General features: G+C 35.7%; 1 protein-coding gene across 1 annotated transcript in view; it reads right to left on the bottom strand.

Moving 5' to 3' along the window:
- RABGAP1 (RAB GTPase activating protein 1) overlaps window positions 1-19,454 on the bottom strand; it is a 118,299-nt gene that overhangs the window by 64,482 nt on the left and 34,363 nt on the right. Inside the window, exons 7-12 of the mRNA XM_016210947.2 lie at window positions 17,972-18,082; window positions 17,090-17,156; window positions 16,347-16,449; window positions 15,163-15,332; window positions 7,453-7,627; window positions 3,433-3,526 (exon numbers count right to left, since the gene is read on the bottom strand). Of these exons, the coding sequence (XP_016066433.1) occupies window positions 3,433-3,526; window positions 7,453-7,627; window positions 15,163-15,332; window positions 16,347-16,449; window positions 17,090-17,156; window positions 17,972-18,082 (720 nt within the window). The remainder of the gene's footprint in view (window positions 1-3,432; window positions 3,527-7,452; window positions 7,628-15,162; window positions 15,333-16,346; window positions 16,450-17,089; window positions 17,157-17,971; window positions 18,083-19,454) is intronic.

The raw sequence follows: 19,454 nt of genomic DNA, 5'->3' as shown, positions 1-19,454 counted from the left end.
GTTAGTTTTGTGATGCTAATACCCTAATGCAAGAGCTATAGACAATTCAATACAGTGTTGTCTCTGCTTAGAAAAAAAAAATTATGTAGAAATTGAAGAGCTGGAAGCAGAAAGAACAAAAGTAGTTCTGCTACTAATTCAAGGATTGTACACTATGGCTTGTGGGACAAATCCAGCCAATCACTTGTTTCTATAAATCAACTTTTATTGGAATATCCATTTTTATTTGCTTATGTATTGTCTATGACTGCTTTCCCACTACACCAGCAGAGTTGAGCTGTGATAGAAACTATTCAATCACAAAGCCTAAAATATTTACATCTGGCCCTTTACAGAAAAACATAAATTTAACCTTAGGTTTATTTGCTAACCCTAGCTTAATTTATATTGGTAAAATTTTCAGAATAATTTTATGTCACTGATATCATTAACTTTATCCAACTTAGTATATTATTTTATAGTGAGATTAGTTCTTTCATCCACTAAGAGTTCCATTAAAAATGAACTTGGAGAATTAGAGCTAAAAGGTATGATTACTAACAGTGCTACTAAAATCTAATGTAGTCCAGCTGGGTGTGGCTCAGCGGTTGAGCGTCGACCTAGGATCCAGGCGATTGGGGTTCGATTCCCAGGCAGGGCACATGCCCGGGTTGCGGGCTCGATCCCCAGTCGGGGGCATGCAGGAGGCGGCCGATCGATGACTCTCTCATCATTGATGTTTCTATCTCTCTCTCCCTCTCCTTTCCTCTCTCTGAAATCAATAAAGATATATTTTTTTAAAAAATCTAATGTAGAGTTAAAGAAACCAGCTTTGGGGTTGGACTTGAGACTTAAAAATTCTGGGTTTGCCATTTACTAACTACAATTGCTGACTTACTCTCTGAGCCAGTTTCCTCATCTGTAAAAATAAATACTGGTTCATAAGGTTGAGATAGAGCACATAACACAGCACAGAGCCTGGCACATGGTATATTCATTAGTTCTTACTACAATCACTACTACCACAACATCCATTATTTTTAACCTACAATAACTCTGAGTGGCAGTTTTATAGACTTGTATGTTGTAACTGAAGAAAGAGACTCAGAAGAGTTAACTGACTTGCCCAAGACGATACGGCTTGGAAGCAGGACAGGTAGTCTGTGAGGCACTGTCTACTAGGCTATAAAATTCCATAATATTGTGACGCTTCCTATCTATAGAACACATATAATAATGATTTTAAAAAATTAAATGACTTGAGGAGAAACTATTTTTGAAGACATGACTGAAACCAGCAAAAACAGTTTTAAATGCCCTAAAGAGTTTAGACAGATGGAAACTCAGTTAATATATTTGAGGGAGCTGAAGAAGGACTTCATTAAATAAGAAAATTAATATACAAAGCTTGATAAGAAAACAAATTCCAAGCAATTGCATAAAAATGTTCATCTAAAAAAATTAGTCTAAATGCTAATTTTTGAAATATGTTACTATGTAACTATTCAAGGCTCAATTACTTTTCTATTTTTGAGCAGAAACCATTTTATACAGATGAGATTCCTGCCAGCAGCAGTCCAAACACTCCAAAGTCACTGAACTGAAAATATAATTGTTACGAGAACATCAGCAGGTTTGTCTCCTGATTACTAAAGGAACAGCAAAAATAAATGAGAACTATTCCCCTGGGTGCTTTTGCAGAGTTCATTTATTAAAACCACTTATGGAAAGACAAACCATGCTTTGGCTCGCATTTTCCTCCAGTACACATTTGACATTTCCCAAGGTAATAGTATTTTCCCCAAAGTGTAAGACACTGTGAGAGTGCGAGGAGATGATGCCCATCTGTAGTCTTGTCCCTTAAGGGCATGAAGTTTTTTTAAAATGAAGAGACAGGCCCGACCAGCATGGCTCAGCGGTTGAGTATCAACCTATAATCCAGGAGATCACGGTTCAATTCCTGGTCAGGGCACATGCCTGGGTTGCGGGCTCAATCCCCAGTGGGGGGTATGCAGGAGGCAGCCCATCAATGACTCTCTCATCATTGATGTTTCTATTTCTCTCTCTCTGAAATAAAGACATATTTATAAAATGAAATTAAATTAAATGGGGAGACAGTTTTACCAAGAATTGAGTGAAGCGCTAGCTGGTCTGGCTCAGCGGTTAGAGCGTTGGCCCGCAGACTGAAGGGTCCTGGGTTTGATTTTGGCGAAGGACATGTACCTCGGTTGCAGGCTGGATCCCTGACCCCAAGGGGCTCCTGCAGGAGGCAACCAATCAATGTGTCTGTCTCACATCGATGTCTCTCTCTCTCTCTCTGTGCCTTCCACTCTCTCTGAAAAACAATGGAAAAAATATCCTAGAGCGAGGACAAAAACAAAAAGTAGAGTGAAAAGCTACAACAGTCAAAATGTCTGAGAAAAATCACACCCAAAGTAATAGGCCCCTGGGGTACAGCCCTAAAAATCAGAAAGTCTGAAATACAGAAGTGAAGTGATCGCTTTCAAGCTCAGCTTTTGTTCAGCATATTCTGGCATCCGACACAGAGGAAAAAGGAAATGACATAAACGTCTCACCTAACTGACTTCCCCGAGTCTCTGGTTTCATTAATAAATGCCTGAGGTAGTGTCTTCTTCTTGGACAGTGCATAGCAGCGATTTTCAACCTTTTTTATCTCAGGGCACACATAAACTAATTACTAAAATTCTGTGGCACACTAAAAAATATTTTGCTAATCTGACAAAAATAGGTATAATTTTGATTCATTCACACCAGATGGCTATTGCTGTGTTGGCTGTTGTCATTTTTTTAATTTGACAATCTGAGGGAAAAGAAGTCAGTGCCCCTGAGTAAATAGCCAGGTACTGCATGTTTTACAAATTCTTGCAGTGCACTGCTTGAAAATCGCCGGTCTACAGAACAGTGCTTCTTAACATTGTCGTCAAGCTATCTCTCAAGTTGATGAGAAGTTCCTAAATTTTTAAGTGTTAGTTGGAAAAGTAATTGGTAGAGCAGTTAACATATATGTTTATAACATTCTGCTCTGTCACGTTAGGTATGTAACACAGGTCAGGAAAAATCCCACCTGGGGTCTCATCTGCGGCTCTAAGCGCTGTAAGAGTATCCTCTACGCTTCAACACTTCCCTGGGTCCTGTGCACTGACTATTGTGTTATCTTAACCAGTCAGTGATCTCTAACCTCTTCAATATAAAGGACCTCTGTCCTTACTCATTCTCACTATGGACTCCATGTCTGAGGAAATGTTTTCTGCTGCAATGAGAATTTATTAGGTTTCCAATATTCTGAATGCTGATTTCAGATCTTCACTACTACCCTCAAAAACCTCTAAAAACAGATTCTAGAACGTGAACCTCATACTTAGGTTTCTATGATTGGTTTCAAAATTGAATATAATAGAATTGCAGATGAAAAGGAGAACTATTCTAACTTACCATTTTGACAGCAGTTCTCCCCATGTTTCAAGAATTTTTTCTGCACATTCTTTGGATACATCACCAGATCCACTCAAGAGGGGTTCATCATTATCTTTAATAAACAAAACACACACAAAAAGATAACAGAGGTGGCTATGCTAGCTGGAAGAATGACATGGAAACGGAAAAGTCAAATTTGAAAGATTTTACTGGAAGCATAAAGGCGTAACTTCTCTTTTAGTATACAGGTATAAACACAAAGAAAATAAAAATGGTCCTAGAAGGAATGTTGTAATCACTCCCATTCTCTTTTGCTTTCCATATAGGTCCATATTATGTCAACTGCAGAAAAGAGCCATTTAATTATAAAATAATAGGACTCAAAATATGGTATGGTCTCTCTCCTTTTCCAAAGCAAACCGCTTTATGCATGAAAAGGTATAGCAATCTTATTTACAGCAGTTAAAAAATTACAAACCACCTAAGTGTCCAACAATAGGAGAGTAGAGTTACTGAATACATTATGATACATTTACAACGTAACTGCATGTTGACATTTGTTTACATAATGATATGGCAAAATATGACACAAAATAAAAACATCAAGAGCTAAAGCTTCGTGGCTGGTGTGGCTCAGTTGGTTATAGCACTGTCCCATGAACCATAAGGTGGAAGATTCAATTCCTGATCAGGGCACTTGCCTAGTTGCAGGTTCGGGGCATGTGCAGTAGAGAACCGATTGATGTATCTCTCCCATTGATGTTTCTCTCTCTCTCTTCTTCTGTCTAAAATGAACATTTTAAAAAAAGAGCTAAAGCATTCTTATGCTCTAATCTGTCAAAAAATAGAAAATAGTCTGGAATGACCTATGCCAAGATATTAATAATTACTGCCTCTGAATGATGGAGTTATATTTTTTCTCTCTCCTTTGTTTTCATGAACTTCTAAATTTTCTACAACAGCATACATTAATGTATAATAAAAAACACAAAACTATGAAAGGACCAAAATGAATCATTTCAAATTTAATTCAAGTAATTAGGAAAAGTAAATTCAAACACAAATTTAAGGATTTTAAGATATGAAGACAGTGAAAAAAGTGACACCAATAAAGGCATGTGAGAGGCACTGAAAAGTGTAATGAACTTGGGGGGAAAATAAGGACTCAGTACATAATCAATCCTCTTCTGTTGGACACTTGGGGAGTTCTCAACTTTTTGCTACAAATAGAATCAAGATGAACATATCTCGTTGTTTTCACTGGGTATATGCCCAGAAGTGGACTTCCTGGGTTTAAAAAAATGCATACTTTTAAGGATTTTGAAGCTTACTGACAAAATGCCTTTCAAAATGGTTTTACCAATTTATATTTCCACTGGTTGGGTACAACAGTACTTGTTTTCATATGTCCTCACCAATGTTGTTTCTAGATTTTCTGGTTTAATTTGCCTAAACAAAGCTTTATACGCCTGATAATTACATTATAAACTTATTTTTAAAGACTCAGAAATCCATAATACTTATTATTAAACTTTCTTGCATTTGCCTTGGGCAGCATAGTCAGTTCTGATGGTGAGACAGGGAAGAGGTCACAGTGAATGAGAGACATCTTCTGCAGATGGATGAATAAGGAAAAGGAAAGGCTCGAGGGCACCAAGAAAACCTGTACTTTATTATTTTCCCAGAATTGGCCCTAGTTTCTAATGCCTCAACTAATTCTCTACTCACTAAAATGTCAATATGAGACAACTCTTCGGGGGAAGGCAGCTACAGAAATGTACTAAAATTTACAAGGGATGACAATGCCTTCAAAGAGATTAGACTTATCTTACAAAATTCTCTCTTATTGTTTTGGATGCTTTCAACAAATCTAGATGGTAGTAGTTTGAAATCTGTGTTTAGAATTCCATGCACCTAAGAGTGGGGAGTGAGCAGGTAGTCTCAGTGTCAGATGTTTCTGAACACACACCCCCCCCCCCCCCAAATGTACTATGGATAAGGAGCCTCTCTAGAGGGTTATAGCCATTTCTTTCCAGGGAGCTAACAGATCACAATAGGACTGTTTCCCTGGTTTGTACACTGTGCTAGCGAGAATTAAAAGATGGCATGGCTACAATCTTTGTCAGGCTGGGTCAGCACGGTATTACACACTAGGTTAGGAACTGTTCTACACTAGAGGAACACTGTGGGGCTAGAGAGGACACACTCTCTTCCTTCACAGAGCCTGTGCTCTAGTGATCCCTGATCTGCCATGGTGCCATGAGTCCTGTCCCTCCCTAGCTAATTGCCAGTAAAAGAATTCTGAACCCCCTCAATTATATTTAAAAATCTATGCCTGCTATAAACTAGAACCAGATGTCAGTCCTAATGCTGTCATTTACCATTTAGCTGGGCCCAAATTTCTTTGTAACTGGCATATATTCTTTAAAATCTCTAGTATGGAGACTTGAACATTCTCTGGTTTCATTACAGTGTCTTTCTCAATTTTTTGGTGTTTTTTGTTTTTATTGCTGAGCTTAAGTAGAGGAGAGTTCCGTAAACTTTCACTTGCTTTGCCATCTTAAGCAGTGATGACCCAGAGGGGAAATTGCAAGTCTCGAGACCACCAGTTTATACAGTAGACAATCTCAAACAGCAGGAGCAAGTCCACCTTTCCCAACTGTAAAACATGAGTTGAACTGGCTCTGCAAGAAAACTCTAAATTGTATCTGTGACTTCTCTGAAAACAATACACATGCTTTCTTTACACTTCAAAATGCTTTATGCGAACTAAAGGCACAGAAATGATGACAGACTAGAGTTCAGACCGTTAATTCACAGACCAGAATCTAATCCCTCCTGCTATTTCTAGCTGGCCGACTCCAGGCAAACATGCTTTTCTGAGGTCACATTTCCTTATGTTCAAAGTAAGGAGAATAATGAATCTTATTTTTCAGGTTTTTTGGTGAGGATTATATAAACATAGTATTATTTTATTTTATAAACAAAGTACCTGTATACCACATATTAAGCATCTAGTAATTGGTGGCCATTAATATTACTCATAAATGATCCCAAGTTGGTTAGTCAAAGGGAAAGTGGAAATTACAGAGAACAGGAGGTGGAAAGTCAGAGCATGCTCTAAACTTGAAAAAAGTCCATACAATCATGAATTTTTTTCCCATTTAACCAATCAACCATTCCTGCCACCTCTGTACCACTGTTAATGCACTTTCTTAGCCAGGGATGCCCAAACCAGCCCAGATATTCCTGCTGAACTCTCCTTGAACTTTCCAAGTCCCAGCACAAAAACTACTCTTCATACGACCCACACCTTTCACATTCCCCAGTGAAAAATGGACTCACCTCTATTTCCAGAACACTTCCAACTTCCTGTGAACATGCTATAGACACATGCTCCATATGACCTTCTATTGTAATCAGCTTTACCCCCCACCACCAAAATAAAGCCCTGGTACAAAATTACAAATTATAAAATGCCTCCCAAACTTTCACGTTTCCTGCGCTCCTTCTGTCCTTTTCCTTCTATGTAGTATCTACCAGACTGATAGATTAGTTCACAGATATAACCATAAAAAAGGGAAAACCCAACTGGCTGATTCCTAATGTTTATTAGTGTAAAACCCAAAAAGGTATAAATATCAATTTGTATCTTTAAATATATGTATTTTGTAGTAGGGTCATATGTGGAAGCCACTTCTGGCAAGTGGACTTGTTCCTGTAAAATGAATCTGATGAGATGAAAGCATTCACGTGTAATGTGTAAAATCTATTCTAAAAATGTGCTAACATACCAAGCTAGAGCTGGACTGACTCTTTAAAAAAGGACTAATCATAGGTCCCATTCTGTCCGGCTTGATTACAATGATCTTAAAGATGGCCCTAATCATTTTCGGATCTCCCAGTGCCTTCTGCGTATAGTATACTCTTGTAAGCATTTATTGAAAGAATTCCAAATGCTATGCCATACCAGCAAGCCCACGAGGAAATTAAGTCCCCCACCCCAAAACAGAGCTGAAAGCTCTCCCTACAACTTACCTTCCTCCTCCTCATCCTCCGGAGGAGACGGTATCATGGAGCTCTGAGACCCAGACTGCGGCAGGCGAACTAAGGGACTGGCTGGGGTCTTCCTCCTTTCTCTTTCTGATTCACTTTCCAGGCATACAACTTCGTATAAAGTGTCAGTGTTGCTCTTTCTCTCCTTCTGTTTTATCTTAAAGATAAAAAAAAAATATTCTTTTATTAAGTGGTAAAATCCTTTATTTTTAATTGAGCATTTCTTCTGACTTCATACAGGATGTGAGAATGAAAAAATTATTACTTCAAATAGCTACACTAAACATAAACTTTTCTAAATAGAAAAACATGTGTTTAGATTTTAAAACCCTTAGGAAAATAGGGTGTTTATTGAATAGGATTCTAGTTCTGCAGTTTTATTTATTGTCTTAAGACTGTATCATCAAACACCCAACTAACATTTAGTAAGTGTGAACTTACTAAAAAGTTAACCCTTTGGTGGCTTGCAAGTTACTTTAAGGTGTCCTTCAAGGTTTCCCTTATAAAACTCTACATGAAAAAATGTTTTAAAATATTCTAAACCATAAAGTTTAGTACTAAGAAAGTCTTCTTATTTCCATGTTTTTTATGCCACTCCTTCAGCTTAAAACAGTGTAGGAAACTTTTCTTCAATTGAAAGCTACAACTGGGGATGGAAGAAGAGATGAGTGGTAGAAAAGAGATGAATAAAATCCACAAAAATTTTGGTAACTAAAATTGGTTTGTATTTTGGTTTTACTTTGAGGTAAACATGTAACAATTTAAATAAACCTAAATTAAAAATTAAGAACAGGGAATATAAAACTTTACCAGTACAATATTTAAATATATTAACATTCCATATTACAGTCAGTTTAGGGAGCTGGAAGGGGGGAAAAAGTGAAATACAGGGCAGTAGGACAAGTAAGAAGTGTAGGAAAAGATAGAGATAACCAGAGAGGTGGCTACACCAAAGAGAAAGACATATACGTGTAAAGTAAAAATACGGAGGGGGTGGAGGACAAGGCAAGAAGTTCATTAGGTGCAGAAAATACCAGGCAGGGCAGATTTTATCATCTCAATGATCATTTGGGTTCTTAAGAAAAATTATCCCAGTCCTGGAAGGCCATGATAATGGCAACAAACCCTTTCAATATCATCCTGAGCAATGTTTAATACAGGAGTCGGTTAACTTTTGTGTAAAGGGCCAAATAGTAAATATTTTAGGCTACGTGGGCCTGTAGTCTCTGCCACAACTAGCCAACTCTGCTATTACGGTGCAAAAGCAGCCAAAGAAGGTGAGTGTGGCTGTGTTCTGAAAAAACTTTATAAAAACAAGGACCAAGCCAGATTTGACCCATAAACTGTAGTTTAGACTTTGTTTTAACGTGTCCAACCAATTTTGACTTAGCTACTTACTATTAAGGACCCAGACTCTGTGAAGTTACATATTAACCTTCAGATTTGTGTCCAGTAGATATGCAAGTGATTTCTGTCCAACAGAAAGATAACCCAAAGGTTATCTACAGGATATTAACCAGCTTTCTTTCTAACTTTGCAATCTTTTCCAAATATTCTTTTTTTAAAGGAAGGACTATATAAACCCAAGTTCCTTAAAACTTAGAACCAGTTTTATCCCCTTACTGGTTCCCTCATTAGTTAATAAACTGAATTAAAATCTTTGACACATGTTCAATCTAAATTTGGAATGATTTTTAACTTTTTATCTATTATACTTTGATAGGAAACAGGATTTGCTTTTATTGTTATAAATACTCTGCAACATTAGTTAATTGCTATCTGAGACAGCTGAAAGGTCATTAATAGCTCTTTACCTTTAAAAAATTTTCTTAGAAACAAACTATATAAATGTGATAACCACTGCAGTTCACTTAGAAGTGACTAGAGCAACACTGCCTTTTGAAGTCAGATAACAGAGAGTCAAGAACTGAACCCCCATTGTAAGTGAAGTGCTTCAACTATTAAAAATGTTGTTTACTGTTAAAGCAGGGTGACAGTACATGGGGGTTCATTACACTATTGTTCTGATTTTTGTGATTTAATTTTCTGAAATAAAAAAGGTTGATTTAAATAAATGGAAAGACATTACTTGTTCTTAGATAAAATGCTTAGTTGGTCTTTTATTCACCTTATGTTACTACTGAAAAATCTAGTCTTTAAGCCATTTTCTTCCTCTTTTAGTAAATGATATCTGAAAATTTAAATCTAAGAAAGCAATCTTTTTCCCCCTAATGTTTCTTCTCTAATATGATACCATCTTAATACAACAATCCCCAAAGTTGGAAAGGCTTCCAGGCTAAAAAAGAATTACTGAGTCATCAGATAAATTTAGTAAAAGAAAAAAGATTCAATTTTTAAACAAGTATTTTTAAAGACACTTCTATGATTGTTTTCCCATATGGGAACTGCACAGTGGTTAATAATTTAAATTATGCTTAATTTGATTTAAGTAAATACTAAAAATACTCTTAGAGAAAGACAAAAGGAACATGTTTCTATGGAAACAACACTGACTAAGACTCTTAGAAAGCTTAGGTATTTATTTATCTTTTGCACACCACATCCCAAAAAATCTACTATTTTACATCTTTGGATCTATAAAAGAAAAATACTACCTTCATTGGAACACTAAGAAAATTACCTAAGACAGAAAAAGTGGAAGTAGCTAGAAGAGTGATAACCACAATAGGGCTTCAATTAATGGTAGCTCCTATTTCCTTTTTTAAGAGAATTTTAAATTTTATTTACTTATTTTTCAAATGGAAACATCTTTTTAAAAAATTAATGATTTTAGAGAGAGGAAGAGAGAGATCGAGAGATCGATTTGTTGTTCCACCTATTTATGCATGCAGTGGTTGATTTATATGTGCTGACCCAGGATTGAACCCGCAACCTTGGCGTATTGGGACAATGCTCTAACTAACTGAGCTACATGGCTAGGACTAAATTTTATGTTTCAATTATAGTTTACATTCAATATTATTTTGTATAGTTTCATGTGTACAGCATAGTAGTTAGACAATCATATACTTTACAAAGTTCTCCATATATTTCCAGTACCTACCTGGCACCATACATAGTTATCAAAATATTACTGACTATATTCCCTATGCTGTACTATTTTTTTACTACCAATTTTAACTTAATTCCTTCACCTATTTCACCTAGTTCCCCAAAACCCCTCCCCTCTGGCAACCACTGGTCCACACTTTGTCTACGAGTCTGTTTCAATTGTTTGTTCCTTTATGTTGTTCTTTAGATTCCACATATAAGTGAAATCCCATGGCATTTGTCTTTCTCTGACTTATTTTACTTAACATAACATCTTCTAGGTCCATCCATCTGTGGCAAATGGTAAGATGGCATTCTTTTTTATGGTAATAGTCCATTGTATATATGCACCACCACTTTTTTTATCCACTTATGTATATGATGGGCACTTGAGTTGCTTCCATATCTTGGCTATTGTAAGTAACACTTCAATAAACATAGGGGTGCATATATTCTTTCGAATTAGTGTTTCGGGTTTCTTGGGATATATACCCAGAAGTGGAATTGCTAGGTCATAAGGCAGGTTCCATTTTTAATTTTCTGAGGATCCTCCATACTGTTGCTATTACTTTCTAATGCCATGAATGTAAAAGAGGAAATAAACTTGTTTACTGTTACAACGGATGCGATTAACAGTGTTCTACTTGCTCTAAGATAGCAAAAAGTTGTTCAGATTCTTCTCACTCTCTCCCCGCTTTCCCACTCTTTACCCCTCACACAAGTGCCTGTCCTCCTGCCCCCCAGTAGGACTTACATGAATAAGGAGAAGAGTTAAAGATTATTCTCAGGAATCCCTGCCCTCCTCCCAGCTTCCATATATAAATTTCTTATTTTTAGCAAAGAAAATACAACTCATCCTATGCTTAGCTTGTAACTGTCACTGAGAGTCTACAGAATAGCCTATCAGGCTTTGTCCCAGGTATACATATTTTTTGAGCTAGTTTACCTTGCCAAATCATATGCTAGACTAATTAGCTTATTCTAGACTGAACCACAAAAGTAATATTCCTGTAAACCCATGTAATATAAATCCAAGGCTGTGTAACGTAAGATCTCAAGGGAAAAGCAAGATCAAGGGAATCTTATTTATGCTAAGATTAAAGAGACAGAACTCTTAATATTCTTTTTAATTAAAGAAAATCTCTTTTATACAAATTCATGTTAAAAATATTACACAACTAATTTCTCTTTATCATCTATCACTCTAGAAACTATTAAGAATTATTCTCACTCATGCCCTAAACTTCTAAATGATGCTTATAAATTGGCTTTCTTTCTGAAGCACTTTTCTCCTGGGGCTGACCCTTTAAGTAATCAATGCTATTCTGATTTCAGGATTTAAGTGTTTTATAGTCTTCCTTTGCCCCCACTGAAATGCCACAGTCCCTCTCAGTAATAATAACTGAAATGTATGAAGAACATACTATGTGCCAGAAACTATTCCCACGGTGTTGCATAGTTTCTCACTTCATGTCACAATAAAACCATGAGGGAGATTCTATCACTGCCATTTTACAGTAAACTGAGGCTCAGAGAGTTGAAGGAACCTACTCAAAGTCATGAAGGCAATCAATGGTAAGATCTGTACTCTGACTTCAAAGCCAGGTTCTAGATGATAACCCTATGCTAATCCTCTGCTCCTCCCCCAGTAAAGAGGTGGGAGAACAGTAATGGAATTCAGGATGACTCTGTTTCTTGAGACAACATTGAAAATAAATCTCTATTCCTGTTGTACTTGTAACTGTTTTCTAACTATAAACAAAAGGGCTAACATGAGTACACTGGAACCAAAATATTTATTCCTATAGAAAAGTACATTCAACTAAATCCACATACAACACTATAATTCTGTAAATTTTGTGTAAATAAAATCAATTCAACAAATATTTGTTGAGAACTATGTTCTAGATGCTTGGGATAAATCAGTGAACAAGACAGATTAGGAATATTGTCTTAGTAGAGGTTTCTAATATGGAAAGCAGATAAAATAAAGTATATTATGTAGTACACGGAAGGTAAAAGCCTTGTAAAAAAATTTTAAATGTTTCATTTGCAGGGGAGGGGGTCGGCAGTACCAGTGGAAGGGCAGGCAAAATGCAGTGTTAAATGGGGTAGTTATGTGATGCTAATAACTAAATCTGGGCAAAGACTTGAAGAGGATGAGGGTTTGAAGGAGGTGAAAACAGCAAGTGGAATCCAGGGAAAGAGTATTCTAGGCAGAAAAACAGTTAATAGTAAAGACCCTAAGAGCATGGTTAGAGCACAGGAAACAATAAAGAATAGAAAGAGAGAAACTAGTTTATCATGCAACAGGCAGCAGATCAGGTAGGATTTTTATAAGCCACTGTAAGGGCTTTGGCTTTTAAGTAGTAAAATAGGGTTACAAGGTTTTAAGCAGAAAATTGATGTGATCTGAGAAAATTGATGTGATCTGACCTTGGGCTGCTATGTTGAAAATATATCAAGAAAGGACAAAAATAGCCCTGAGCGGGGAGCTCAGTGGTTGGAGCATCATCTGGTACACCAAAAAGTTTCAGGTTCGATTCCCAGTCAGGGCATATCCAGGAGGCACCTGACTGATGTTTCTCTCACATTGATATTTCTCTCTCTCTCTCAAATCAATTGTGAACACAGACAATAGTGCAGTGACAGCCCATGGGAGCGATGGAAGCAGGTGGAGGGGGTCAGTGAGGGAAAAGGGGGACATCTGTAATACTTTCCACAATAAAGATTTTTTAAAAAGCTAAAATAAATTAAAACAAACATATCCTTGGGTGAGGATTAAAGAAAAAAGAAAGAACAAAACAGAAGCAAGGAGATGAGTGAAAAGGCTACTGCAATACTCAAAGGAAAACAACGATTTAGACCAGGTTAACATGATCTAGGTGGAAAGTACCAGTGGAAGGGTGGGCAGGCTGCAGTGTTAAAGGGGTAGTTATATGTTGCTAATATCTAAGTCTGAGCAAAGACTTGAAGGGACGAGGGTTTGAAGGAGGTGGACAGCAGAAAGTGGGATCCAGTATGTTTTGAAAGTTAACTTTCTGACAGATTGGGTATGAGGTGTGAAAAAGAAAAATTCTTGGCCTAAGCAACTATTAGGAGACTAAGCCCATGAACTGAGATAGTAAAAGACATGTAAACAGAGCATTTTAGAGGTTGGAGATGAGATAATGAGAGCTTTCTGGACATGGTAAATTTGAGATATCCTGAAAGTTAAGTGAAAGAACTGTGCTTTAGGAGAGAGTTCACCTCTATCAAATGCTGCTGACAGGTCAAATAAGAAGAAGACTCAGATTGACCACTGGATTTAGCAAGTTAGGTCATTGTAAACTTGATTTCTTTCAAGGTATTTTGATTCAAAGGAAAGCAAAACAAAACTCAGGCAACTTGGGTCAAGAAAACCTAATTGAAGGGAACAGAGATCTCATCTGCTGCCCACAACAAGAAAGAATATGAAGTTTTGGCTTTGAAAAAATTGATTAAAAAAAAAATCAATACTCAGAGAAGACCATAACAGAATCTCTACAATCTATCATTAAAAATGTCTAATACATAATCTCAAATGATTAGACAGACAAAGAAACAGGAAAATGTGACTCACCAGACTTTAGAATGAGCAGTCAAGAATTTTTAAAGTAGGTATATTATAATTATGCTCAAGGATATAAAATAAATCTGTTGAAAAGAACAAAGAGGAAATCTCATAACAAAACAGAACCTATAAACAAAGAACCAAATGGAAATTCCAGAAATAAAAAATACAAAATCTGAAATAAAAAAATTCACTGACTGGGTTTAACAGCAGATTGAAGATGACAAAAGAAAGAGTCAAGTGAAATTTCAGACAGGTCAACAAAAAATATCCTATCCTATCTGAAGAAAACAATCAAAAGATTTAAAAAAATAAGAGCCTCAGAGGTCTGTGGGATACCAAAATGTCTAATATATGTGAAACTGAAATCCCATAAGGAGAGAAAAGAGAGATGGGGCAGAAAAAAGGGTGAAAGCAGTAATAGGCCGGATTTCCCCCAAAATTGTTTAAAAAAAAAAAAGAAGAAAGAAAAGGCCAAAAATTTAACTTTAAAAATTCAAGAAGTCCAGAAAATCCTAAGACAAACAGGAAGAAAACCACACCTAGGCACATCATAGTTAAATGTCTTCAAAACCAAAAATAAATAATCTTAAGAGCAGCCAGAGAAAAATGAGTCATCACATACACAAGAACAATATAAATGTATGCTGACTTCTCATCAAAAACAATGGGAAAAGGAAGATTATGGGATGACATCTTTAAAGAGCTGGGGGGGCACTCTCAACCCAGCATCTGATATTCAGTAAAAATATCCTACTGGAATGAAAGTGAAATAAAGACATTTTCAGATACAGAAGTAGATCTGCACTAAAAGAAAAGCTAAAAGAATTTCTACGGGTAGAAGGCAAGTGAGATCAGAGGAAACTTGGTTCTTTAGGAAGCAATGAAGAGCAACAAAATTGATAAATGGGCCAAATAAAAATTTTCCTCTTAATACATTTAAAATACACACAATCTAACAGCTTAAATTAATGATAAATCAGACTCAGAAGTGGTTTCTCCTTCCTTATCCCCTTCCCTGCTCCAATAGTTATAGACAAATACAGTACCTGTTTTAGTTTCAAAAAGAAATTTTCAGTAGTACTTCGTTTGCTGAAGGGCCAGAATAACCTTTCATTAGGTGAGCAAACTCGAACTTTTGTCTCTAGGAGAAATCGAACAGGCTCCTGTACTTCTGTTATCACCAAATCAACAGCTGTGGTCATAAACAACACTTTATCTAGAGAGGAGAGAAGCAAATAAAAAAATGAAAGTATATTTGCTCAAGTGATTAATATAAAAGTAATTACTTTTATTATAAACTTTTAAGATATCTTAAGGTAATTCATTAACTAAGAATTTAAAATAATCAGATAAATCTCTGTTCTGAAAATTTATTTTCTGGATTAAGAATTCTTTTTTAGGGTAGATTCTTTAAAGCAGAATTAGTATGTGAGAGGAGTACACGTTACAGCTTATGAAATATACTGTCAAACTGTTTTACAATAGTGACATAGTTTTTTTATGCCACTCTCACCAAGACTGGGATTTCTCAACTTTTAAAATCTTGGTTAATAATGGTAACTCTTTATATCCCTTATCCATTTATCTATAATGCTATGAATAACAGGAAAAAATGAAGGGGAAAAAATGCTCAATAAGAGGCACTAGTTAAGCAAATAATGTTACATTTTCAGGATAGGACATTATGCAGCCATTAAATGACATCTGGTGGAGGTGAACACTTAAAACCTGTATAACCCTGTTGACCAATGTCACCCCAATACATTTAATTTAAAAATAAAAAGACATTGGGAAGAGTATGAAGTATCTTCGAAAAGGTTATTTATGCATAGAATATCTGAAAAGCTATACAAGAAACTGGTCACAGTGGTACCCTGTCGAGTGTGGACCTAGGGACTGTGGTAGATTTTTATTTTTCTCAATATATCCTTGAATTTTTAACTATATATGCATATAATCTCTCTCCACAAAAATAAATAAAATTTAAACACCTGTAAATAAGTGAGTACAGAAGTAGAAAAGGGAGCAGGGAAGGGAAAAATGAGGTGGGGAGGGAGGACTGATACTTTGTTTGCATGTCAAATTTAATAATAAACTCAAGAACTATTAAAATTCTTTGGTTTCACTAGAATTAGGTAAGCATTGGATACTTGTCAAATAAGTGGTCCTAAGGTTTGGGTATCTTCTTGGGACTAAAATTTCTGTCCATGATGTCAGCAATCTTCATTACCTTTAGGAGTTTCTTCATTTACAACTTGAAAATGTGGGGATTTTGGATTCCAGCTCCCAGTGATGACATAAGACTTTCCATCTGAACTTTTGCCCATAGACTCCTAAAGAAAAGAGTAAAACAAACATTAATGCTAAAGTAAGGAAACAACAGCAAACCCCCATTTCACTACCTTTAAAAATAGGGGTTGCAGAAATATAAGAATATGAAAGAAAATCAGATTTTTTTTTAACGGTAGGAGTATATTTGAATAATTAGTTAAAATTAAAGATGTATCAACTATTTGTACAACTGTCCCTGAAAATTTATGCAGTAAATGCTTCTAAACCATATCAACCTGTATAAACATTAGAGAAATTTACTACCTAAACCTGTATGTTAAACACTTCTGTCAAGTGAATAATTACTACATAAATTTTAGTACTGAAAATACTCATATAATAGATTTAATACTAATACTGCCTACTTTTATAAAGTTAATGATAGTGTGCAAACATCTCTCTCACAACTCTTCTCCTTTGATTCCACATCAACCCTACGTGATAAACAAGAACTATTCATTAAAATATAGTCAAGAAGCTAGTAAATATCAGTCAGAAATAAATCCCCTTATCTTTATTGCTTTATAGCTTACAAGGACATCTTCATAAATGTGCTTTAATTTTAGATTCAGATGGGATAAAGTGAAACAACGTTTACTGAGGAAACAGTGTATAATTGAAAAAAGTTTTTTAAATCCTTACCAAATCTAACAAGTGCATGTCACTATTTCGAACATCTTTTCCTGGGCTAAGGAGAAGACCAAAACACCTGCAAAGAAAGAACTGACATAAATTTGGAAAAAAGAACACAAAAAAGATTTTAAATTAGGTCACTTAAAAAAATTCTTATTGATGGAAAAAAGGACACACTAAAATTATCAATGAATTAGTACTGCCAAAATAATCCCCTTACTTCTTTAATTCAGATAAGCAAATTCTGTGTTTTCCTTTTATTATCACATAAAGTCAGCATATTTATGAAAGAGTCACAGGAGTTAATTCAAAGTGAATGAAGTAGGCCCTGGCTGGGTAGCTCAGATGGTTAGAGCGTCATCCTGATACACCAAGGTTGCAAGTTTGATTCCTTGGTCAGGGCACATACAAGAAGCAACCAGGGAGTAAGTGGAACAACAAATCTCCCCCACTCCCACCTTCCTTCTCACCCATCTCTCTTTCCAAAAATCAATTAAAAGAAAAAAATACTTTTAATTAAAAAAACAACAATAAAGTGAATGAAGTAACCACTGAATAACCAAAAGAATCTGTAGGGGAATAAAATATTTGCAAATACATTTTTTTTCTTTAATCCTCGCCTGAGGATACATTTTTATTAATTTGCAAGAGAGAGGGGGAGAAAAGGTGAGAGAGAAACCTCGATTGGTAGCTCAATCTGGGATTGTATCCGAAACCTAGGTATGTGCCCTGACCTGGAATCAAACCTGAAACCTTTTGGTGTACGGCACAACGCTCTAACTGAGCAACCTGGCCAAGACGCAAATACATTTTTGAATACAGTATATTACTCCACTAGACTGATTAAAAATTACAATTTACATTTAAGCTAAACTTATAAGAAATGTTTACCTTTCAATGGCAAGTTCTTTATTAGTTGTTTGTTGCACATAGATGACAATCTTCTTATCAATTCCTTGGCGTAGTTTAAAGCATTGTCTGTCCTTATCTTTAGGAACTGCACTGTAGAACAACATATTTCATTAATTTTGCAAAGTACTTTCTTGTGACATATACCAGAACAATTTTTGTTATGTTATGAAAACCAGGCACAAAAAAGAAATCAGATTCAATTCTTTTCTGTGTGTGGTTTCCAAATAATAACAGATTTTTCTAGACTCCTTTACTAAGATTCTTTGATTTTTTAAAATCTGTGTTATAAAATGTCCTTAAATTGGTTACTGTATAAATGTAAAGGAGTAGGTACTCAGAGCTCTCATGTAGCTTTCTGCAGTATCTTCTAATGGTTCTGTTGCCATTCTCTTGAAGTTGTACAGTAGTAAGACACAATTTAGATTTGCTGCATATTGGCTGCATCTGCCTCTTGATGTGAAAATATCATCATCATTGTATGTAATTCACTAAACCATTTATAAAAGCTAGAAGAACCAATCCTCTGTCCCCTAAAATGTGGCTTTAGTTTTTCTTTTTTGTTCCTGTAAAAATTAGATATTTGTAAGGCATCTAGCATCCAGCTGCTCAAAAAAATGTTAGTTTTCTTTCTTTTTAGTCACTGTTTCTGACAAACTATTATTGCCTGATTTATTTAAATATGTAAGAAAAGATACTTAATCACAGATCCTTTGAATTTCAAAACCAAGGTGCCTTCAAAAAATCAGAGAATAAGAAGATACGGCCAACAGGAAGCTGTTGCCTATTACTTCCTTAAGCAGCGATAAGCTAATTGTAAACCTGTGTAATATAGGCATACTTCATTTTATTTCACATTTCTTTATTGTGCTTCACAGATAATGCATTTTGAAGGTTTATAACAACCCTTCATTAAGCAATTCTATTGGCACCATTTTCCCAAAAGTATATGTTTACTTTGTGTCTGTCGCATTTTGGTAACACTTGCAGTATTTCAAATTTTTCATTATTATTATATTTGTTATGGTGATCTGTGATCAGTAATCTTTGATGTTACTATTGTAATTGTTTGGGACACCCATGTAAGGTAGTAAACTTAATTGATAAATGCTGCATGTGTGTTCTGACTGCTTCACCAACTGGCTGTTCCCGTCCCCCTCCCTCCCCTCAAGCTCCCTATTTCCTGAGACACATCAATATTAAAATTAGCCCAATTAATAACCCTACAATGGTCTCTAAGTGTTCAAGTAAAAGGAAGAGTCACAAGTCTCTCACTTTAAATCAAAAGCTATAAATGATTAAGCTTAGTGAGGAAGGCATTTTGAAAGCCAAGGCAGGCTAAAAGCTCAACAACAGTCAGCCAAGTTGTGAATGCAAAAACATTCCTGAAAGAAATTAAAAGTGCTACTCTAGTCAACACATGAATGATAAGAGAAACAGCCTTATTGCTGACATGGAGGAAGTT

The sequence above is a fragment of the Miniopterus natalensis genome, chromosome 12, assembly GCF_054644295.1.
Source record: "Miniopterus natalensis isolate mMinNat1 chromosome 12, mMinNat1.hap1, whole genome shotgun sequence".
In the NCBI taxonomy this organism is placed as follows: Eukaryota; Metazoa; Chordata; class Mammalia; order Chiroptera; family Miniopteridae; genus Miniopterus; species Miniopterus natalensis.
This window is presented reverse-complemented; position numbering and strand designations above follow the sequence as displayed.